General features: G+C 35.3%; 1 protein-coding gene across 1 annotated transcript in view; it reads left to right on the forward strand.

Moving 5' to 3' along the window:
• Positions 1-23313, forward strand: part of STK17A (serine/threonine kinase 17a) — a 37463-nt gene extending 14150 nt beyond the window's left edge. The window contains 7 exon segments of the mRNA XM_023537987.1: positions 18527-18653; positions 20220-20237; positions 21763-21771; positions 22254-22275; positions 22364-22543; positions 22994-23035; positions 23037-23313. Of these exon segments, the coding sequence (XP_023393755.1) occupies positions 18527-18653; positions 20220-20237; positions 21763-21771; positions 22254-22275; positions 22364-22543; positions 22994-23035; positions 23037-23313 (675 nt within the window).
• Positions 23314-25571: the final 2258 nt, after the last annotated feature.

A 25571-nucleotide genomic window follows, 5' to 3' on the forward strand; every position in this document is an offset into this window, starting at 1 on the left:
TGTAGAGTTCAAAACAGTGGTAAAAAGGATGCTCTATCAACTTTGGGAAGAGCAGATGAACTCAATGAGAACTTTAACAAAAATATAGAAAACATAAAAATAGAGAAAGAAAACAAAAAAGAAACAGTCATAAATGAAGAATATAATAACCAAAATGAAGAATACATTACAGGGAATCAGTAGATCAGCTAAGTGAAGAATTGAAACAGTGATTTAGAATATAAAGTAACAGAAAACATCCAATAAGAACAGCCACAAGAGAGAATCCCCCCCAAAAAATAATAATAAAGTGAAAATAGTTTAAGGAGCCTCTGGGACAACATCAAATGTACCCAACATTCATGTCATAGAGGTACCAGAAGAAGAGAAAGAGCAAGTAATTGAAAACATATTTGGAGAAATAATGACAGAAACTTCCCTTACTTGGTGAAGGAAATAGACATACAAGCCCAGGAAGCACAGAGTCCCAAACAAGATGAACCCAAAGAGTTCATCAAGACACATCATAATTAGAATCCAGGGCAAAATAGCATAGATAATAGAGGCTTTGTTCATATTCTCATGTGACCACATCAAAGTTGTGACAGAAACACGCAGCAAACAGCAAGCAGAGCCACCTGGGGTATAGATGAACAGAAGCCCTACAACTAGGGAGAGAAATAAGAAACTGTAATAGTAAGAGTTAGGAGGGAGCAAAGATGCAAGGCTGCCCAGTCCAGAGCAGCTGAGTGGGAAAGAGTTTACAGCAGCTGCAGACTTTCCTCTTAATGGGCCGTGTCCACGACTGGACTTTTGGATTAACAGACTCACTAGTTCTGAGCATCAGTGCCAGGTCAGCTGCTCAGGGGGCATCGGGGACTTACATGGGGACACTGAGTTGTTAGAGAAAGGGATGGAGGTAAGGATTTCTCCTAGGTATAAGTGCTGGTGGTATCCATTATTCCTCTGTTGAGCCTCCCCACCTCCTTGCCCCCAATGTGTGGACACAGTGCCACCATAGCTGAGACATCATCAAACTGAATAACAGAGGTCACTCCACCCAGAAGATTCCCTAAACTCCACCTGCCTCAACTTGTAGACCTACCCAGGCCACATCCACTTTTGTCCTCAGTGTGTCCTGTGCCCCTTGCTGAGCAGCTGCAAGACCCACACTGGTAGCAGCTGACCTTGGTTTCTGGTGTGGCCTCTTGAAGCAACTATAAATACAGCATTTGTGGATTGCTGGCTGAATCTTAAAAGGTGGCCCCAGAGACGCACAGGTGGGGGCTAAACATTGCCTTAAGCTGAACCCCTCTTAGGACAGTGCCACTGGACACCTACTACACAAAGCCACACTAATAAGACTGGGAGACTTAGGAGCTTTGCTTAGTGCATAGAAACAGACACAGAAAGGTAGCTAAAACCAGAAGACAAAGAAACAAACCATATGAAAGAACAGAACAGAGTTCCAGGAAAAATGGAGTCAAGCAATCTACCAGATTCAGAGTTCAAAACGCTGGTGATAAGGATGCTCAATGAACTCAGAACTTTAACAAAGAGATAAAAAATATAAAAATTGAAATGGAAATTATAAAAGAGAATCAGAAATAAAGAACACATTATCTGAAATGAAGAGTATATTAGAAGGAATCAACAGATTGGATAAATAAGATGAACGAACCAACAATATAGAGGATGGGAAAGCCAAAGACGCTCAACCAGAATGGAAAGAAAAAAGAAGCCAAGAGTATAATAATAATTTAAGGAACCTATGGGACACAATTAAATGTAAAAATATCCATGTCATAAGGATACCTGAAGGAAAACAAGAAGTTGAAGAGCAATTTAACTTGGTGAAGGAAATAGACATACAACCCCAGGAAGCTCAGAGAGTCCCCAAAACCAGGAACCCAAAGAAGTCTACACCAAGACACAACATAATTAAAATGCCAAAGGTGAAATACAAAGAGAGACTCTTAAAAGCAGCAAGAGAAAAGCAGCTAGTTACCTACAAGGGAGCACCCATAAGACTGGCAGCTAATTTCTCAAAAGAAACTATGCAAGACAGAAGGGCTTGGCACAAAATATTCAATGTGATGAAAACCCAGGATCTCCAACAAAGAATATTTTATCCAGCAAAGCTATCAGTTAGAGTCAAAGGAGAGATAAAGAGCTTCCCAGACAAACAAACAAACAAACAAACAAAAAACACTGAAGAAATCACCACCATCAAGCCAGTATTCTAGGAAATGTTGGAGGAACTTCTTAAGAAGAAAAAAAGTGTCAAAAACATGAATAAAGAATGGTAATAACTACATTCCTATCAACAAGTATCTCAAATAGAAAAGAATTAAGTGCTCCAAGCAAAAGACAGAGTGGCTGAATGGATAAGAAAACAAGTCCCTACATATGCTGCCTACAAGAGTCTTGCTTCAGATTAAAAGACATACACAGACTAAAAGGAAGGGGATAGAAAAAGATATTGCCTAGATGGACCTAGAGGATATTGCACCAAATGAAGTCAGATAGAGAAAGGCAAATACCACATAATTTCACATACATGTGGAATCTAAACAACAAAATAAACAACAAAAATAGAAACAAATTCAGAGATACAGAATGTTTTGATGGCTACTAAATGGAAGGGAGGTTGGGGTGACAGTGAAAAAGGGCAAATGGATTAAGAAGTGCAAATGGATACAAAATAGTCATGGAGATATAAAATGTAGCTTAAGGAAAATAGTCAACATTGTGGTAAGGGAAAAAAGGGTACTAGATTTAGTGGGGTGATCACTTTGTGAGTTATATAGATCTCTAATCACTATGCTGTATAACTGAAACTAATATATTATTGTATGCCAGCTATAATCGAAAAACTCATTTAGTTGTACAATGTAAATATGAGCAACTAATCGTGTATTATATTTCAATAAAACTGTAAAAAAAGACATCATAATTAAAATGTTAAAGATTAAAGACAACGAGAATCTTAAAAGCAGCAAGAGAAAAGCAATTAGTTACCTACAAAAGAGCTCCCATAAGACTCAGCCAATTTCTTAACAGAGACTTTGCAGGCCAAAGAGATTGGCCCGAAATACTAAAAATGATGTAAAATAAGGACCTGCAATCAAGATTACTCTTCCCACCACAGCTATCATTTAGAATCAAAGGACAGATAAAGAGCTTTCCAGACAAGAAAAAGCTAAAGGAGTTCATCACTACCAAACCAGTCTTACAAGAAATGTTAAAGGGACTTCTTATGAAGAAGAAGAAAGATAAAAAAAAATATGAATAATAAAATGCCAACAACTACATATTTATCAAGAATTACTTTAAATGTAAATAATGGATTCAGTACTCCAAATAAAAGATAGGGTAGATAAATGGGTAAGAAAACAAGAGCCTTACATATGCTGCCTACAAGAGACTTATTTCAGATTGAAAGACACACAGACTGAAAGGATAGGGGTGAAAAAGATAAAAATGGAAACAAATGAAAAAAGCTGGTGTAGCAGTACTAATACCAGACAAAATAGACTTTAATAGGCTATAACAAGAATTGAAGAAGGACTGAGTAATCTCATTTCTGGGTATTTATCCAAAGAAACCCAAAACACTACTTCAAAGGGACATTGGAATCCATATGTTCATTGAAGCATTATTTACAATAGCCAAGATATGGAGGCAACCTGAGTGTCCCTTAATAGATAAATGGATAAAGAAGAGGTTATACATATACAATGCAATATTACTAAGCCATAAAAAAAGGAATGAAATCTTGTCATCTGCAACAACATGGATCGACCTAGAGGATATTGTGCTGAGTGAAGTAAGTCAGACAGAGAAAGACAAATGTCATATGATTTCACTTACATGTGGAATGAAAGAACAAAATAAACAACAGAAACAAGTTTGGATACAGAGAACATTTTTATGGATGTCAGATAGGATGGGGTTTAGGGAAGTGGGTGAAAAAGGGGAAGGGATTAAGAATTATGAATTGGTAGTTAACAAAATAGTCACAGGGATATAAAATACAGCATAGGAAATAAAGTCAATAATATTGTAATAACTGTGTGGTGTCAGATGGGTACTAGATTTATTGGGGTGATCACTTTGTAAGTTATATAAATGTCTAATCATCATGGTGTACACCTGAAACTAATATAATATTATATATTTGAAAAGTAAAAATTAATAAGTAAGTAAAGGACATAATCCATAAAGAGCATATAACCCTTGTAAACAAACATGTAACCAAAGTAGGAGCATTTAATTATATAAAGTAAATATTGATGAACATAAAGGGAGACATTGACAGTATACAGTATACAGTATATAGTTGGGGACTTTAACACCTCATTGACTCCAATGGCTATGTTATCCAGACAGAAAGTCAACAAGGTAACAGTGGCCTTAAATTACACATTAGGCTAGATAGATTCAATTGGTATTTTTAGAACATTTCAACCCAAAGCAGCAGAATATACATTCTTTTTAAGAACACTGGAACACTTTCCAAGATAGACCACATGTTAGACCACAAAACAAGTCTCGATAAATTTAAGAAGATTGAAGTCATAACAAACGTCTTCTCCGATCACAATGGTATGAAACTAAAAGTCAATTACAAGAAGAAAACTGAAAAATACACAGACACATGGAGGCTAAATAACATGTTACTAAACAATGAATGGGTTAATGAGATCAAGGAAAAAAATCAAAATATATCTTGAGACAAATTATAAAAAAAACACAATAACCTAAAACCTATGGACACAGCCAAAGTAGTTCTAAAAAGGAAATTCATAGCAATACAGACCTATATCAAGGAACAAGAAAAATCTTAAATAAATAATCTAATCTTACAGCTAAAGGAGCTAAAAAAGAAGAACAACAAAGTCCAAAGTGAGTAGAAGAAAAGATACTAAAGATCAGAATGGATATAAACAAACAAAAAAAGCTTTTAAAAAAAGCATATTAAAGATCAATGAAACCAAGAGATGGTTCTTTGAAAAGATAAAATTAATAGCTTTGACCAGACTCATCAAGAAAAAAGGAGGACCCAAATAAATAATATCAGAAAGGAAAGAGGAGAAGTGACATCTGATACCACATAAATATGAAGGATTTTTAAAAAAAAAACACAATTATATGCCAACTACTGGAGAATTTGGAAGAAATGGATGTGTTCCTAGAAACATACAATCTTCTAAGACTGAATCATGAAAAAAAAAAACAACAAAAAACACAAAATCTGAACAGACTAATAACTACTAATGAAATTGAAGCAATAATCAAAAAAACTTCAACAAACAAAAGTTCTGGACCAGATGGCTTCACAGTTGAAATATTCGAAGAAGAATTAATGCCTATACTTCTGTAATGATCTGAAAAACTGAAGAGGAAGGAAGGCTCTCAAGCTCATTTTATGAGGCCAGCATTACCCTGATTCTAAACCACACAAAGACATTACAAAAAATATGTATGTTTTTTAATATATTTTTACATTACAAAAAATATATATATTTTTAATATATATATTTTATAATATATATCTATATATATGTCTGTCTATCTATCTATCTATCTATCTATCTATCTATCTATCTATCTATCTATCTATGCTAGTATCCCTGATGAACATAAATACAAGAATTCTCAACAGAATATAGGAAACCAAATTCAGCAATACATTAATAGGATCGTACTCCATGGTCAAGTGGGATTTATTTCTGGAATGAAAGGTTGATTCAATATTGGCAAATCAATTAATGTCATATACAACATAAATGAAATATAAAAATCATGATTACATCAATAGATGCAGCAAAAGCATTTGTCAAAATCCACCATCTGTTTATGATAAAAACTCTTAGCAAAGTGAGAATAGAGAGAACATAGCTCAACATAATAAAGGCCATATATGACAAATCCACAGCTAATATCATAGTCAATGGTGAAAAGCTAAAAGCTTTTTTCTGAGGATCAGGAACGAGACAAGAATGTTCATTTCATCACTTTCATTCAACATACTGTTGGAAGTTCAAGCCATAGCAATCAGACAAGAAAAAGAAAAGACGTTCAAGCTGGAAAGAAAAATAAAAATGTCATTATTTGCAGATGACACGATATGATATAGAGAGTCTATAAAAAACTATTAGTATTGATAGATAAATTGAGTAAACTAGCAGGATACAAAATTAATATTTAGAACTCTATTAAGTTTTTATATAACTGAAACTAATGTAATATAATATCGAATGTTTACTATAATTGAGAAATTAAAAACAATTTAGAAAAAGAATAGAGAATGGGTGCTCAGACAAACAGTAAATATCCTAAGGCATTACAAGTATCCTTAGGCATCTGGGGTAGGAAAGTTGAAGATCCCTGTTGAATTTCTGATGGTTGCTTCTATGTGAAATGTAGGTGTGGCTGTGAGGAAATGAAACAGTTTTCAAACATAGAATATACTCAGTGACTCCAATTCCTTTATAGAAAGAGGAGATAGGGTTAGGAAAGAAAGTAACCCGAGAAGGCTGAAACCCCTGGACCCAAAAAAGGTTTTACTGTCCTGAACTGCAGCTTCATTTCACTACCCCCTCATATGCCGATCTCTCTTGGCCTCTAGCAGAAAGATGATTATGGCAGTGGTTATCCAACTTTGGTGCTGATCAGGATCACCTGCAAAGGCTTGTTAAAACAAATTGCTAAGCCAAAACTGCAAACTTTCTGATTCAGGGTAGGGCAAGTGATGCTGATACCAAGAGTCTATGCACCATACAGACAACTACTACAGTATGACACATTCTAACACCTAATATATACCATACTATATAAATAATAGTGCTTAAGTTTTATTGTATGAAGGAACACTCTCAAGTGTAGGTTGACTTCTAAAGTAAACTTGATAAAATTCCATTTGAAATAAGGTGGAAGAGTAAAGATATTTCTTCAAATACTAGTTTCCTATGGAAAATATAGGAGAAAGAACAATTTGGAAACATTTATTGTTTTCTGAGATGCCAATGTAAATTCATTTTGTAAACAGATATTTTTCTCAAAGATCTTAACTTTTTAGTGTAGTGTTTAAAGTGGAGAGTTAAAACACAGTAGACTATGGTAGTAAGTGGCATTATTTGAAGGCAGGGGTGGATAGGTATGTACTCACATTTTGTCTGAGGATGTTAAAGCTGAAATAGCCTTAAAATCACTAGGTAAAATGCTTATTGCATGGATGAGAGAATTGAGGCTTTGATTTTTCCCTTTAGTCTGTCCTATGTATTAGAAATTCAAAGAGCTTTGATGCAAGCAATACCCACCTACATTTTCCTTGGGAGCAATTACCAGAACAAGATGGTCTCTGCAGTCCAAACTTCAGAGGACTCATACTTTAAAAAGCCTCAGTTAGTATCAACCATGCAGAATAATTCCCAAAAGTACTGTTTGTGCTGTGCCTTTTCTTGTGATTAGTTTTACATATTTAATTTTGTAAAGTCATGTTTTAATTTATGACGTTTTGCTAGTTGTATGATGTAAAAAAGGAATTCAAGGAACAGAACCCCAATTTAAATAACATTGTACCTATAAGAAATGAGTTTTAATTTATGACTGCTCAATCTATGTCCATTAATCAGAAAATTATTAAGTAGCAGGTCAAGCAGGTTGCCAACACTATGTGTCATGGTTCTGATGTTAATTGAAAGCAATCAAAACTGAATATTAAATTCTAGAGTACTGGGTTCATCCGTGTATTTATACAAGTAAATTATATCCTTTTCTCCCCAATATAATCAGTATAAATCATATTTCTTTCTACTCACTACACTTGGTATAGAATTCTTTTCAGACTTAATAGAGGCTTTAACAATGGGCCTTCGTTGTTAGAAACTGGACTCTTCATGTTTCCTAGACCTGGAGGAATCAGTGGATAAAGCGACCTGGAGGGTTCTCAGCCTTTCTTATGTCCTCAGACTCTTCACATATGCAGTCAGACATGTCTCAAAGTGAACTGCTGAAGAAAGAAAGGCAGAGATGGGGTTGGCGTGGCAGCAGTGCAGATGGGAATTATTTCTGCCAAAAGATCATCTCCACATGAATTCTGTGATCTCTATGAGTCTAGACAGAGTTTACTGTTCTATACCTTTTAATAGCCATCTGCTCAGAAACAATTTATGATTATAATATTGACTCTTAGTTTCTAAGAGCTTGAGAGATTAAGCTACAAAGATATGTTTTCTTATGTTTTAATTCTGCAAAAATTGATAATCCCAATGCATATGGTAACTTAGAATTAGTAGAATAATTAGTAGAATATCTAGAAGTTAGAATAACTATTATATTTTCCCCTAAAAAAGAGATAATTGACATAATGTGAAATACACTCTTTGGCTTAAGTCAAGACCCCAAATGATCCCTTTGCCAAAAGACTAAAAACTCTCAGCCAAATATCTTAAATTGAACATTGAAAATTCTTTGAGGAGTAGCAGATACAGATTTTGGAGTGTTTATAAGTCTACAAAAATAGAAACGATACTAAACTGTGATTCAGGGAAAGCCCATCATTTACATATAAACCATGGAAGGATTGACAAATCTGAGAAACAACAAGTCTACCAAAATCAGAACAAAGCTAAAAGTCTCAAAATAACCTCAATAATTTGGTTAGTTAGTCATTGGCATAGTGGCCTGCTTTTACTTCAGTCATAGGGAGGACTTGACCAAAAACAGCACAAACATATCTAGTCTTAAAATCTAGTGTTCTTCGTGTTTGAATGATCTTTTACATGTTAGGTCTTTCAGCAATTATATACTAGGTGTTCGATCACTAATTTGTCTACTCTGTTATATTATAATGAGAAGTAGAGGAACAGATTAGGAACTAGAAGTCTGAACTTTCCCATTTGAGAATTAAATTGACCACTGATAATGTAAGCATCAGTGTATTACCTGAAAGAGAGGTAACATGTAACATTTCTAAACAGTCCCCCAAATTAATTTAGACAGGATTATTAATCTATTTCTGTACTCTGACCTGGGTTTATTTTATTTTATTTTATTTTATTATTTTATTTTATGTTATTTTATTTTATTTTATTTTTTATTTTATTTTATTTTATTATTTTATTTTATTTTATTATTTTATTTAGGTGAGGCAATCTTTGGTTGACCTCACAGATTCCAAGGACCTTGTCAGCTTACAATCCCTTATTTTTTTATTTTTTATTTTTTTAATGCCTGCAGCACCTGGTCTTCCTTGGTGGTCTCCCATCCAAGTACTAAAGAGGCCTGACCCTGCTTAGCTTCTAAGATCAGAAGGTGACCTGGGTTTTAACAAATTAAGTCAATTTACTTGGAACTTTTATTGCCTGATTAAATGTTCATTAAAACCTTGTCCATGATATCATAAGCCTTATCAAGTAGGTTAGCCTCAGCTTTACTTGATCTTATCCAATGGTAATTGTTTAGTAAATATTAAATGGATTATGTACAAAGGTGAAGATACCAAAATAAATAAAAAGATTTCCAAAGAAGCAGACAAGTAAGATTTTAGAAATATCTCCCTACCGCCATTGTCTATTTGAGGACAGTTTTTATGTTTCCTGTTTGTTCCACTATCATTACCTCTCCATTGACCTTGTTCTCTTATCAACTGGAATTCATGCATTTTAAATAGAATTAGGTATTGTGAGCCACTTCTTTATCATGAACTGAATTTCCTACAAAGGTCTAAGTAAGCTGTAAATGCTAAAATACTTATCTTTGTTTTCAGCACATATATTTCACTTTTGGAGTGGGTATATTTTGTCATACAGACTGACAAACATTATAGTCATATAATTGTACTTATATTTTACTTAGAGGAGTTAAGGTCTATTTTTAAAAAGTACTTGTGGTCAAACATTGGTAGAGACAATGTAATAAACATTAAATGTGAAATTCATGAAGTAGCCCTGATTTTGATTCATGATTTTTCTAGCAATCTCATTATAATCTCTAACAGTGTCTTTCACTTTAGTATATCGTGGATGCATGTGACTAGGCCTATAATATTTTAACAATTGGATCACACTAATTTAGAATTTACTATATTACCATCAAACCAACTAGCTAGCTTTGCATTATAACTAAATAAAACATTTCCCAGAGAGTGTAAAATTTAAATAAAATGCAAGGGGAAAACATTTAAGCTATTTAACTGGCAATTTTCACATCTTACTCCATCCCCCCAATACCCCTCTCATCTGGCAACCATCAAAAAGTTTCTGTATCTATGAGTTTGTTTCTGTTCTGTTTGTTTACTTTGTTTTTTAGATTCCACATATAAGTGAAATCATATGGTATTTGTCTTTCTCTTTCTAATTTATTTCACTTAGCATAATACCCTCTCGGTCCATTCATGTTGTTGCAAATGGCAAAATTTCATTTTTTTTTTTATGTCAGAGTAATATTCCATTGTATATATGTACCACATCTTCATTATCCATTTGTCTATTGATAGACACTTAGGCTGCTGACGTATCTTGGCTATTGTAAATAATGCTGCAATGAGCATAAGGATGCATATGTCTTTTGAATTAGTGTTTTGGGTTTCTTAGAATAAATACCCAGAAGTGGAATTGCTTGGTCCTTCTTGGTCCCCCTTGTTATAGCCCTTGTTTTAAAGTCTATTTTATCTGATAGAAGTATTGCTACCCCAGCTTTCGTTTCATTTCCATTTGCATGAAATATCTTTTTCCACCTCTTTATTTTCAGTCTATGCATGTCTTTCAACACGAAGTGGGTCTCTTCTAGGCAGCATATGTATGGGTCTTGTTTTCTTATTCATTCAGCCACCCTATGTCTTTTGATTGGAGCCTTTAGTCCATTTACATTTAAAGTAATTATTGGTAGGTATGTAGTTAATGCTATTTTATTATATTTTTGAACTGCTTTTTCTTCTTAAAGAAGTCCTTTGAACTTCTAATGCTGGTTTGGTGGTGATGAATTCCTTTAGCTTTTTCTTGACTGGAAAACTCTTTTTCTCCTTCTATCCTAAATGATGATAGCCTTGCTGAGTAGAGTCATCTTGGTTGTAGGTCCTTGCTTTTTATCACTTTGAGTATTTTGGGCCAGTCTCTTTGGCCTGCAAAGTTTCTGTTGAGAAATCAACTGACAGTCTTATTGGAGCTCCCTTTTAGGCAACTAATTGCTTTTATCTTGCTGCTTTTAAGATTCTCTCTTTGTCTTTAACCTTTGGCATTTTAATTATGAAGTGTTTTGGTGTGGGTTCATCTTGTTTGGGACTCTGTGTGCTTCCTTGACTTGTATGACTATTTCCTTAACCAGGTTATGGAAGTTTTCTGTCATTATTTCTTCAAATAGGTTTTCAACTTCTTGCTCTCTCTCTTCTCCTTCTGGTACCCTCATGATGCTAATGTTGGTATAATTGATGTTGTCCTAAAAGCCCCTTAAACTATCCTCATTTTTTGTTTTTTTTGGATTTTTTTTCTTCTTGCTCTTTTGATTGTTTTCTGCTTACTTGTCTTCCAAATTGCTGATTCTATCCTTTGTTTTATTTAATCTACTGTTGATTCCCTGTAATGTAGTCTTCATTTCAGTTACTGTATTCTTAATTTATGACTATTTCTGATTTATGTTTTCTATCTCCATTTTAATGTTTCCTATCTCTTTGTTGAAGTTCTCACTGAGAACATCCGTTCTTCCTCTAAGTTCCTTGTAACCAGTGTTTTGAACTCTGCATCTGGTAAATTGTTTTTCTTCATTTTGTTTGTTCTTTTTCTGGAGGTTTGTTCTGTTCTTTCATCTGGGACATGTTTCTTTGTGTCCTCATTTTGGCCATCTCCCTGTGTTTGTTTCTATGTATTAGGTAGAGCTGCTATATCTCCTGGTCTTAGTAAAGTGGCCTCATGTATTAGGTGTCTTGTTGGGCCCAGTGACAGTCTCCCTGGTCACCTGAGCTAGATGTTGCAAGTGTGTTCCTTGTCTGGGTTGTGTTTGTCCTTCTGTTGTAGTTGAGCATTGGTTGCTTTTTGCACATCAGTGGGAGGGATTGACTCTCAGGCTGATTGCTTGTGAGAACTGGCTGATAATTACAGAGGAACAGCTATTGTCCAAGGGCTGACCCCACAGAGCACGATTCAATGTAGCAGGGCTCTGGTACCCACCGAGTTCGCCCTTTGTGTTTGTCATTTGTGGAGATGGTTGGGTGGTTTCTGGTGTGATCTGAAGCTGGCCACTGGATGTATTGGTTCTGTGGCCTTTTAGGAGGGACTGTGGTGCAGGCCAAGATCAGCTGCTGCCTGTATAAACTACAAAGGGCCACCTGGTATAAACTACAAAGTGATCTGCAGATGGTTCTTGCTTGTGGTGGACTTGGAGATGCCTGGTAGAGGCAAAACTGGAAACCGAGGCTGGCTTCCATTAGTAGAGGCTTGGGCCACTTAGCAAGAGATACAGGGCATATCGAGGCTAGACAATGCTTGTTTGGGGTTTCTGAATCTTTGGGAGATTTTAAGAAAGTCTGCATAGGCCAAGACAGGCTGTTTGTATGGAAAAGCCACTGGAAATGTCTTGGGTGGGACCACAAGTTTGGTCAGATGGGTGCTCAGGGAATGACCAGGGCAGGGTAAATGGTGTTAACCAGGTTGATGGAGACTCAGACTTGGTGCCATCCTGTACCTGCTGGCTGCGTTTGTGGAAAGCTCAACAAAGGAACGCTGGCTTCAGCCAGCACTTCTGTCTGGGAGAAAGGTGACCTCTAGCCTTCGCCCTAAAGCCAGAGAATTCAGTTCCTCCCTATTTATTCCTGGTGCTTTTTGAGCTGCTGCCCCAGTGCTAGAGTTCAGGGCAAGTGAGTCCATCAGCAAGTATGGACTCTTTAAGAGGAGTACCTGGGACTCCAGCAGCTTCTGACTCACTAAGCCACAATCCCCACTAGTTTTCACAGCCAGAAGTTATGGGGACTCCTCTTCCTGGCACTGGAATCCTGGACTTGGGGGCTGGGACCACCCTGGCTGGGACCACCTTGCTCCTCAGGGATATTTTCGCAGCTGAAATATTCCTCCAGATTTTTAACCACTAACATGGTTGTGGGATTAGCTGGTTCTGTTTCCTCCGTCCCTCCTACCAGTCTTGATGTGGCTTCTCCTATATATCCTTAGTTACAAGACTTCTCTTCAGCTAGAATTCAGGCAGTACTCAGTGATGGTTGTTCTGAAGTTTAGTTGTAATTTTGATGTGGTCATAGGCAAAGGTGAACCAGCATTTGCCTACTCTGCCATCTTTACTGGAAGTCAGTGCACATGTTTTATTAGTTACAAATGAATCTTTAGATCTTACGAGTATTTCAACTTAGTAATATTTCTCTTGGCATCTGAATGTACTAGGAAGGGCAAAACATGTTCACTGATAAATATATATCACAGAGCCAAACTCCTCATCTGATTTTCCTGAGTAATACATTTTATTGTACTATTGTATTTTATTGATGTAATAAAACTAAAATTGCCTTGAGAAGTCTGGGGACTTGTAATCATGGTACTGTTTTGTTTTGTTTTGTTTTGTTTTGCTTTTATCAGAATAAATAGCTAGAACATAATTAACAAAGAGAATGTGTAATGAAGTTTATATTACTAAAGCCTCTAGTTATTTTATTATTTAAAAGAGAAATTGATTCTGACACTGACTGATTGAGCATTCTTGATTTTTTTGAGGGGGAGTGGGGAGCAGGGGTATGTGCTTTATCTGGTTTGGATATTTGTAACAAATTAGCATGCCTCCAAAGTCCAAATTTCTATAATCACAGTAATTTGTTTTTAGTTTTGGTTCAGTTTTAAGTTTTTACTGTAGTCAAACTCTCTATGATTTAAAACAAAAACAAAACAGGTTTTTGTACAAAATTGTAGATTACACTGAGCCACAGTATTATTGTTTTCACTATAAAGAAAAGTCTTATTTATTTTTATGAATGTGTTTTCCAAATGAAGTATAATTTCATAATTGCATAGTGGTAATAAATTAGGACATTGTGTAAGAGATGCTGAGAATTCTCAGATCATTTCCTGGTATATTATTTAGATCTTTTTTTTTTTTTCTTTTTAAAGAGTTTATAGCTGACTATTCAATCCAGCACCACTAGCCACATGTGGCTGCTGAGCACTTGAAATGTGGCTTATCTGAACTGAGATGTGCTCCAAGTGTGATATTCACACTAGATTTCAAAGACTTAGTATGAAAAAAAGTTAAATATATCAATAATATTCCATTTTAATTGCATGTCGAAGGGATAATATTTTAGATCTTTTTAGTTAAATAAGTATATTAAAGTTAGTTTTACCTTTTTCATTTTACTTTTTGTAATATGGCTACTAAAAAACTTTAAATTATGTGACTGGTTTAGAGGGTATCAAAAGATATTTAAGTCAAAATGACCTGTAATATAAAGATCATTTAGCCTTTCAACCTTTTGTAATCTAGCTTTTTCTTACATCATTTTATTAAAAAATTACTTTCTCAAGGGTCTTTCATTGCTTGTTTATTTGCTATATTTAATAGTCTCTTCTTGGTCTTCATTCTAACCCTTTTCCTGTTTGACGACCCTCCTCTTCCTAACTTTCTTACTGCAATATTATATCTGAGTTCTTAGCCTCACTTTCAGACCACTATTTCTCATCTCCTTCATAACTCTTGTTGCTTACCTTTAAATGTAGTTATCAGCCAAAATTCATCTAGGCCCACTTCTCTTCTTGCCATATACTCTTCCTCTCATTTACATCCACAGTTTTAGTCTCGCCTATATGCTGTTGATCTACAAAGCTGTATCATCCTTGCATTTGCTCCAAACTGCATTTCTAACTATCCCTACATCTATAACTGGGTGTTCTGGGTCTGAGAATCAAAATTGAACTAATTGTCCTCTCTTACCAACCTGACTATATCAGTCTGTGAATGACATAAGCATCTCATTATCACTGCTCCTATACCTCATTAGTCACAATGGGCTATACATTTTGACAGTGTAATGTGTGAAATTCTTGTTGTTTTTTTTTTTTTGTCCAATGCTTCATCATATCTTCCTCACTCAGTCTTTCTCTCCCTCTCAAGACTTTTAAAAACAGGATAAAGGCATATGCTTCAGAAGTATATTTCCAGCCACATTATTGTATTTGATAATACCTTCCACAGATCATGCTATACCTTGGCTTGCCTGTATAGTTTGGCATATGACCTTTTCTTTCTTTGGAATGTCTTCTTTATTTCTCCAGAGGTGTGCCTTCTGCCAATTACTACAGAACGACCTACAAAGCCCTGCGATTCCTGTCCCTCCACCCATTTGTTTTCATGTCTCATGCCTACTACCACAACTTTCCTTTTTACCTTTGTTCTGCTCTCCAGTTTGCAGTTTCTCTACTAGGAGCTTTTCCTTGCCTCAGGGCCTTTATACTTGCTCTTTCCTGTGCCTGGAATGCTCCCTGCCTACCCCATTCCCAAGATATTCTGCCATGACTAGCTCATTCTTAACGTTGGTCTCTTCTCAAATATTGCCTTCCCAGAGAAGCTCTACCTTGACTTCCCTAAAAATAGCGTCCACCTGCACAAAAACACATACCCAGCAGGCACTCCCTCATCCATTACCCTACTCTGAGTTCTCCAAAGTGCTTAAAACTACCTGAACTTATATTATTTATTTGTATTTTTTGTTCCCATTAGAATATAAAGCACCAAAACAACAGAGGACGCATGGCTTGTTTTCTGTTATTTTTCCCAGGTCATAGCTAAGTAGGAAGTCAATAAAAATGTTATAAATTATGAAATCCTTTTTCTCTTTCAGGTTCTGCTCACCTATCTCTTCTAATTCTCCAAGAAAATTTATTTATTTATTTATTTATTCATTCATTCATTCATTCATTCATTCAATTTATTTATTGCCTGAGCACTTTGTCTACCACAGTACTTAAAACACACAGCACAGTTAGTTGAGCCTGATAGTTCCATCTGTTTTCTGTTCTGATTATGAACTCTTTGGTAGTATGGACTCGATATTACTTGTATTTATAGTACCACTGTTCCTGACACAAAATAGACACTCTTAATTTTTTTTAATAGTTAAATGTATTTTTTTTTTCACTCAGCAAATAATGTGTGCCTACTGTGTGCCAGACACTGATCCTGGTGATATCACAGTGACCAGTACTGTGGCTCTTCTTCTCATGGAGCTGTAGATTATTCTATTCTGTTTCTGAATCCAGGCGTTAATAAATCTACAAACATTTTCATAATAGAAAAGGGTAGGATGGACAGTTGGGGAGATAGTAAGACCTTTTTTAAAGAGAGAGACCATCTATACTTTATTTTTTCATATTGTAGCCCCATACATTTTTGAAAATTGCTATAATATGCTTCACTGCCATACTTGGTCTTCACACTAAGTTGACTCTAGGAAGAGAAGAACAGAAACAAAGTATCCTAGCTGGAGGGAGTACCATATATAAAGATACAGTTGTGAGAGAGAGCATGGCAAGTATGAGAGACTGAGCAATGTTGGGTGAGACTCAATTTCACTGAGCCAAAGGGAACAAATAGGTATATGATGAGTCTGCAGGGCTAGGCAGGAGATTGCTGTGGCAGTTTTGAACACCACATTAATCAGGTTGGAGGTTAACATAAGAGCAACGGGAAGCTACTGAAGGGTTTAGGCAGGGGAATAACAGATCGGATTTATATAGTATGAAACATCCTCCTGATTACAGTATGGGCAGAATAGATCCTGGCAAACTATTTAGAGGCTGTTTCAATTTTTTAAAAAATATGGTAGCTTGAATTAGTGTTCTATAGTTAGAGAAAATTAGACAAAGTCTAGAAATGCTTAAATTTACGAGTTAAAAAAAGGTTATGGTGACACATTAGCTAAATGGTGGAGGAAGGGGAGAGAGAGGAATGACAAAGATGATTCTTAGTGTTCTCCCCTATCCTGCTGGAAGAGAATAGCATTCATGAGATGCCTGTCATTGGCATAAGAATATGATTTTGGAGGTAAACATGTGAGTCTGGCTTTGGTATGTTGAATTTGAAGTGCCTTTGAGACATCAAAGGGGTGAGATTAGTAGGCAGTTGGTTGAAAGGGTTTAGAGGAATTCAGTTTATATGTGATTCTTAGTTTCTATGAATTACAGTTTAAAGTTTGTATTTTTCTTTCACAGTATGGGTATGCAGTGTTAAAGATATGTTAGTAATCTCAGCCTTTGTTCTGTAGGTTCACGGTGGTCTGGCCATAGGGAATGAATGGATGGGTTTATTTTGTGTAGCAGCTTAAAAACTTTATTTTCCTGTTTTCTTTTCATAGTATAGGTATACAGTGTTAAAGTTATAGGTAAATAGTTTGTTAGTAATCTCAGCAGGAATCTTCCTTTGTTCTGTAGGTTTCCTGTGGTCTGGCAGTACATTGTAGGTTCTGAATACAACTTGGTTTAATATTCAGTTAATTTGTTTAGTTCTCATGCCTCTTCCCTATGTCGCTGGTAAAAAATAATGAAAAGCCAAGCTGTAAGCAATGAGGATATTGAGATTTAAGAAACAGAATTAGCATGACTGGTGACTTAACTAGATGTGGAAATGGTTGAAGATGAAGGAGACAGAGTACTTCAGGATTATTCCTCAGTGTTTGATTTGGGCACTGAGATTGGGAATACAGAAGAAAAGGAAGGGTTTGGTGGGGTTGGAAGAAAAACTTTCATTAAAGGTGTTTACTGAATTAAAAGCTTTGCCCCATATTGGGGAGTCGAAAATGTTACGTGTCAGCCAAATGAAAAGATCTGATTTTAATTGGATCCGAGTCTGCAGAGAGATTGGGGTAAAAGTCATCAAAATGAAAATAGCAGCTGAAGCTTTAATAGTAGATGAAATTGCTCAAAAATGAAATGCAGAATTTTGGAAAAGGAGGATGAGCCAGAGAGAGATCTTGGACAACACCAGTTTTTAAAAGGAGGACAGAAGGAAAAAATTCTGTGAAAATAGTGAGGTATCTATAGAGGGAGGAATAGATGCAAGAGGGAAAACAAAGATGATTGACAGTGCCAAAGTAGTCACTGCATGCAAAACAGTGCCTGAAAGCCATTCATTGGATTTAGTGAGTCTGATTATTAAAGATTTTAGTGACTTTAGAGCAGATTGAATACTAGGGGTAAAATCCAGATTCAGCTGGATTGAGGGATGCTAGCAAGTGTTTATGACTATGCTTTCAAAAAGCTGAGCTTTGAGGGAATAGCAAGGTCATGAGGGATATTTTTTATAAGTGGTTTGGTTTTGTTTTTAAGATAGGGGTAGATGTATATTTATGTACAGGAGCCAGTATAAGAGAATAGATTGTACAGGCCTGCTGTCTTACATGTAGTATGCTGTTAAAATATTTATTTAATAAGTGACAACATACTGTTAAAAGTCCTCAATCTCAATTTCACATATGAAATGTGGATATTTTATAGGGTACCTGATCTATATATTCAGTCATGGTTTTTTATTAATTTGGAGGGGTGCTATTTTTTAGCCTCAGAATATTCTACTGACAAGTGAATCTCCACTGAGTGACAATAAGATAGTTGATTTTGGTCTTTCAAGAATAATGAAGAGCAATGAAGAGCTCCTTGAAATTATGGGCACACCTGAATATGTGGGTAAGTATTCAGAAGAGTGGGATGTCTGATTAATAGTGGGTCTGGCCATCTGCTATGTAAGGAGCTTTAACCTTGAAGGTACTAGCAAGAGAACTGCTGAAGTGATAAACCACACTAGGTTTTGTAGAAAAAGAAGTAAACTGTGACTTTTTTGATAGACTAGAAAAAAAAATGTTGCATAGAAGGATTAGTGGTTGAATAAGGTTTAAAAAAGATTTCTGTAGTAGAGCAAGGCAGTGAAATAATTTAAAGGTTGTGATAAGAGATTACAATGTTAATATTTAAAATTTCAGAAATGAAACAGCTCTTTGTAATTACCAGGTCTTGGACAAAGGGTGGCTCTTTAGACCTGGAAGTCAAGAAGTATGGATATCAGGTCATTGGCATCAGTGTGGAAGTTGCCTGGGGTGGTAACAGGCTGGTGAGGAGGGTGGGAAGGAGGGCATCTGTGTCAGTAAAAGCAATATGACCAGGGATGGAGAAGACTGTGTGGCCTGGGCCTGAGGGAAGAAGGATATTTCCCTGAAAGCAGAGATGTGAAATGGGTAGATAGGCAATCACCATTCTAAGAGGGCCTGGGGCCTAGGAGACCTAGGTCTCCTTTGAGAGAAGAGGATGAAAGGACTAGTCCTTGAAGTAGCTGAGGATGGTGGGAATTTATTTATGAGGGAAAAGTGATTCCAAAAGACAGAAAGCCAGGAAGACAGACAAGGTTAGGGAAAATAAAGTTGTTTATGATACTACAAAAAAAAATAATATGAAGTTTTAAAATAATTTTTTTAAGTTATATATTTATAACAGACCCTTAATTAGTTAGGCAACAAAAAATGTAACAGGCAGAAAACAGCCTTCAAAATTTTTGGTTTTATAGACTAGAATACTTAATTTTCAGTATAGTGACTGATACGCATCATGGCCCCTAAGTAAGTTTTAGAAATCTGGCTTACAGGTGCAACAGCCCAAATATTTGAGCATTGTAAACTAGAAGAAATACAGAAGACTGCAGAATGAAGGGCCAGGAGCTGAGATATAAATAGGTACAAATAGCAAAACCCTGAATTTTTTTTTTTTTAAATGCTTTCTGTTCTTCGGTAAAGTCTAAATTTTCTACCAAGTGCTTTTTTCCCCCCTTCAATATATATATCTTATTTAAAAAGTAGTACAAGCCCAATCCAGAAAAACTAAAAGTAATTGAGAACTATATAGTACAGAAAAGCAAAGGGACTCTCCTCACTTTCTTTCCCTGGCCAGCATTTTAAAGGTGAGTTGAAGTCTCCTTTCCGCATCCCCAGCTATTGTTATTTCTTACCCTCTCCCCACCACCCCCCATCTTTTGCTGGATGGTCTTTATTTTTTTAAATTAATTAATTTATTTTAATTAGTTTCGAATATACAGTAGACATTTATATAGTTTATGAAACAATTCCCCTAATTGCTCCTTCTCTCCTCTGGTTTTCCACCTAGACAATATATTAATGCTAACTGCATTCCTTATGCTGTGCTCCCCATCCCCGTGTGTATAGTCTTTATTTTACTTCTCATTCAGTGATGTGTAGGGAGCTAAAGCTCCCCAAATTCAAAAGAGTGCATGGTTTATCTCGGGAGGCCTGCTTGCATAGAAAAGAAAAGGCTGGTTCTGTGGAATTTCAGGAAGAAGATTAAGTATAGCCTAAGGGAGTGTCGAAGGGAGTGTTAATTGAAGTGTCAATTGCACCTAGATCTTCAGGATGTTACTTTTGTGTTGTTTTGGGATACACAAAGGAACAGATTGTGTTTAAAAGAAGGATAAGAAATAAACTCGGAGAGGCAGTGTGAGATCTGTTCTCCCTCCTGCACCCTGTCTGTCTTCTCTTTTTCCTCAGTCCCCGCTCCCCCATTCAGGTACCCGGTTTGACTTGGTCGGCTGGCTTCCGACAGTGATGTGGATGCTAAGCATTGTTTTAAATTTCCTAGTATTTTTTTAAACTTTAAATAATATTCATAACCTGTTTCTCAACTCAAGGATTTCAGGTATTGAAGTTGAGGAAATTAGCATACCTAACATTTCCTTCCAACTTTTTCTTCCCTCATATTCATGTGTGTGGGGAGGGTCTTGTTCCCACCAGTAATTGTTATGTGACTTTTATTTTTTCCTAGAATTAGAACATTTTTATTCCCTTTTTTTATGTTATAATTATCACATTTTTTAGTTTTTGATTTGTTTTTATATGAATTCAGTACATATTGCCTGCCTTTTCATAGTGTAGCCTTCCTATCTGTGTACTTTTAATAAAAATCATCTTTTGGTTGACTCGATTGTATCAATAAGTAGATTTTTCTTTTCAAGGAGGTTTTTCATAAGTCCTTACATATTTGAGAATGTCTTTCTGTTACTGGGGAGTCCTGGAACTCCCTGTCGTCAGTTCTTGACATCTGACAATGAACTGAAGGCAAACAGACGCCCAGCAATTTGTAAGCAAGCTAGTTTTATTGAAAGCAAAAGTACACTTCTCAGGTGGGAGAGTGGGCTGCCGAGATTGGTCAACCTCGAAGATAAAGTATACCCTCAGAACGAAAAGAGGGATGCCAAGAGGTCAGACTCAAAGCCTCCTGCTTGGGGCTCTTTTATTCTGCCTGCAAGGCTTTGGTCCTCCCACTGTTACTGAAGCCCTTCCCCTACAAGTCTTGACAGATAGGTTCCTTATATAACCTTTCTGAGCTTGAGTATATCCATAATACACTCAATTTGTCCATAGGGAATTAAAGCTGCAATGTAAATTTATTATAATGATCATATAATGAAGCAGAGGTGAATTCTAGGTCACACCAGCTGTCTTTCTGCACGTGCCTATGTTGGGGAATGTTCTTATCATTGCCTCACTATTGTGTCAGGTCTAACAGTTAAGTCAAGACTTAACTGGCTGCCCTGGGGAGGGCCCTTAGTGTAACTCCTGTCTCATTTCCATTGTGTTTATGTGTGACAGCAGTTTAGTTAAATTTTATCACAGCATATTATTCTTTCAGATTTATAGATGCACCTTTGTTGTGTGTGATGCACGTTATCTGAGTATGTCCAATTTTTTTTAATCTCGGTGACTGACTTTTTGTTAACGGGAGGACATTTTAAAAGCTGACCCTAGCTGCGACATAGAGAATAGATCAGAGGGGCAGAACGAGTGGGAATCAGAGGGGAAAGTGCTGTGGACTTTGGTGAGAGCTGTGGGAAGAAGAGCCATGGATGGCATTGAGATAGATTTAAAAGCAGTAATGTCTTAGATATGATGCTTGATTAAATAGAAGGTATAGGAAGAGAAAGGTGTTAAAAGTTATAAGTTTACATTGCAGTATTTATGCATTCAAATATTTTAACAAAACAAGGACCCAGGAATGATAGGTGGAGGTTTGAAAAGTAAACAAGTTAATTACACACATCTAGTTAAACTTTACAGTAATACATATTAATTTGATTTATAATGTTAACTCATTTTAGCCCACACCTAACAGCGGCTCAGTTTCTAATGAGTATTTTTTTTTTTTTATCTAAAAGAGCAAATTAGCAACTTTTTTTCACAAAGCAAAATGTTTTCTTCTGTTGCTGATACCAGCTCTTGAAATTCTTAGTTATGATGGCAACGGATATGTGGTTAAGAGTTATTTATGAAAAACTGATCAAATTAGTTTCAACAAAAGAATATGACACTAACTTTTCTTACATTTTCATTTTGATTTAGGAGCATTGGAGTGTTAACATATGTCATGCTTACAGGAATATCACCTTTCTTATGAGATAATAAACAAGAAACAGTCCTAAACATTTCACTGGTGAATTTAAGTTATTCTGAGGAAGAATTTGATGTTGTGTCTGAGTCAGCTGTTGACTTCATCAAGACACTTTTAGTTAAGAAACCTGAGTATTAGTTAACTTGATATTTGTCAATTTTTGAGTGATTGCCTCTGAGCAAAAGTTTAATAACAAACACCAAAATGAAGACATCAAATGCAGACATAAAACTAGATGAAACCTTTGGCTTTTTATATCTGTTCAAAGAAAAAGTGACAAAAATTAAAATGTTTTTAGAAAATATGAACTGCACCTCAGTATAATAGATATTTTCTGTCTGTTTTTGGTCTTCTAAAGGGCTTTTCGGAGATTTACTATTTCTTTAAAATATTATTTTTCAACATTGTGAGGAATGGCATTTGCACACAAATGCCAAAACTTCTAGTTTTATTCAGTAAGATTTTTCCACCTCTTCATACTTCCCAAAATATAATACAATAAATATAATACCTTATGCTTTAATTTATAAGTGAATTTTAAACTATTTTGTCTTAAGTGTAAAATGTATATCTTTATACAGAGATCAAGCCACCACTGAAGAATGTCTAAAACATCCATGGTTGACAGAGCAGTATTCAAGGTCTCCCTTTCAAGGTGAAAGGGCCATTAGATGAAGCAAATGCCATCTAAGGTGATTTTGTGCCTGAAGTTAATTCAGATACTTGGCAACCAGAAATCAAGGAATTAGTTTTAACAGAGGAATTAATTACAGTTACTTCATTTTCTTTAGGACAATGCAGACAGTCTGAAAAAGAGAAAATGGAGCAAAAGGCCATTTCCAAATGATTTAAATTTGAGGAACCTTTGCTACAAGAAATTCCAGGAGAATTTATCTACTGAGCAGTATTTCCCTTTAGAACTTACTTTAAGATTTGTACATTGAAAACAATATTATTTATGGACTCCTGGCCAGATGGTACATGTACTGAAAGTGGATAACCAGGTATCAATGATGTAAACTGAAATGACTTTGTCAAACTTGTGGAGTTAGATCAAATGAAGCCAGATTTAGAAAGTTGCCAACCAGTAGGTTTAATGAGTCAAGTTACACATTTCAGTGTTATTTTTAAGAGAGGAGATGTTTGAACCTTTATTTCTAAATCCGATTTCTCAAGGATGAGAATTTGTATACAAAGATATCTATTCACTTTCTTTAAAATACAAGTAGAAGTGCCCAAATTAACTTATTTGTAAATCTATTCTGCATTATTCATATGTGTATATCTGCTTATATGTATGTTATCTTTACTAAAATTGGTACTTTTTCACTTTGGACTTTTTGGGGGAGTGAGATTTTAATTTAAATAGATATCTTGCAAATTTTTGAGACCTAGAATAACATCTATAGTTTAATGATGTCTTATTTTTAGATTTTATTACTGACTTATATTGACTTGATTTGGCTTCTCTTATCTCTGTTTTTGCCTAATGCTTGTACCTGTCAGTTAAAAACCCTAATTTTTTTTCTTTTCAACGTCACTAATGAGAATGGTGGTGATTGCTTGTTATTCACTTAATTTTGGTCACTTGCAAGTGGTAGTGTGATCTGATCAACATAATGGTTGCTTTGGTTAGTGAAAAGACACCATTATGTTGTTATTGTGAATAAAATTTCCCAGAGCGAGGGAAGAGATACAGAACATATTCATGCAGGCCATCAAGTCTCTACTTCTGTTGAGTTTCTTATTAGCCCTCAAGCTACAGTAGGAAAAGTTATGAAATGCCAAAATATTTATAAACCTTTACTTTGTTCATAAAAAATTTGACATTGGACCTCTGGAAACTTTTGTCCCAAAAAGTTTTATTAGAATATACTCAATAGAATTGAATTTGCTTAGGATTGAACACTTAAGTTGTATCAAGGTCCCAATGAAAAGTAAATTTCTGTTAAAAAATGGAAATGTAAAAGTGTATGCTGTATAACTGAAAGAACTGAATACCCTTCTCACACACAAAAAATGTTTAAGAGTCCTTATTTACCTTTGATTAGGCTCAGGGTGATAAATATTTGAATATAACTTGTCTATACACATCCTATGCCCTTGCATGTGCTCTGTACTGTGAATAACTCAGACCCATCACTTCAGCCTGCTTAGGGTATCACACAATGCTCTCTTCCTAGCATTTGACTTCTCAAATGTCATAATTATGACAATGACAGTGCTAACCACCTGTTTTAAAGTTTGTGCAGTGTACTGTGCTAGACATTTACACACATAGTCTGTAATCACACCCAGCCTTGCCAGATGAGCTTCAGAGTCCCTGGTATGGTTCATATACCATCAGATGAAATTAGGCAATTTGATCCATCGGGTTGCACTGTTTTCTCACTAAATTGGCTTTATTTATACAGTTTCTTAGAAACTAGCATTTCTAAACAAGCTCCATAAAGAGGTAGAGGAAAATCTGCCACATGGCAGTTTTCATTGAAAACACATAGCCACAATGGTAAGCCTAAGTCTTGAAAGAAGTATAATGCAATTTTAGGCAAATATTTATAAATATCTCTCTGACAAAAATAGATAGGGATGAGAAAAATAATACACTATTTAATGACTCATTTTTATACTTGATAGATTTATCCAGTATTAAAATCAGAGTCATTTGGACAACATTTATATTTTTTCCAAACCATTTTATATTACACTCATAATAAACACATTTACTATAATTACTATATTTATTTAAAAAAAAAAAAGACCTGTTTTCTTTTATCTGGCTACTTTGCTCTTTGCAGTATGTTGCATATTCTCAGCTGTTTTTGTACCTTGAATTTAGAGTTGTATAGTTTTTTTTTAGAAGCACTTATACTTGTAAAGATACATTTACACTTTTTGGTTCAAATGACATAAAGAGAGCATGAAAAACATTCACAATATTGGACCAAATAAAATCTTTCTATTAATGACTTAGCTCTATAGTTAAAGCTGTTGTTAATTTGTCCTTTTAACAAGGTTACAAGGGACTAAACAGTACTATTGAGTTTATTCATAGTTTATAAATCCAGTTTTAATTATAATAAAATTCAACATTATAATATTTTAGCTTAATGAGAATTTTTTATGAAATATGCAAAATGTATGAGTGGTTTTAGTCAG

The sequence above is a fragment of the Pteropus vampyrus genome, unplaced genomic scaffold (genome assembly GCF_000151845.1).
Source record: "Pteropus vampyrus isolate Shadow unplaced genomic scaffold, Pvam_2.0 Scaffold208, whole genome shotgun sequence".
NCBI classification, from domain to species: Eukaryota; Metazoa; Chordata; class Mammalia; order Chiroptera; family Pteropodidae; genus Pteropus; species Pteropus vampyrus.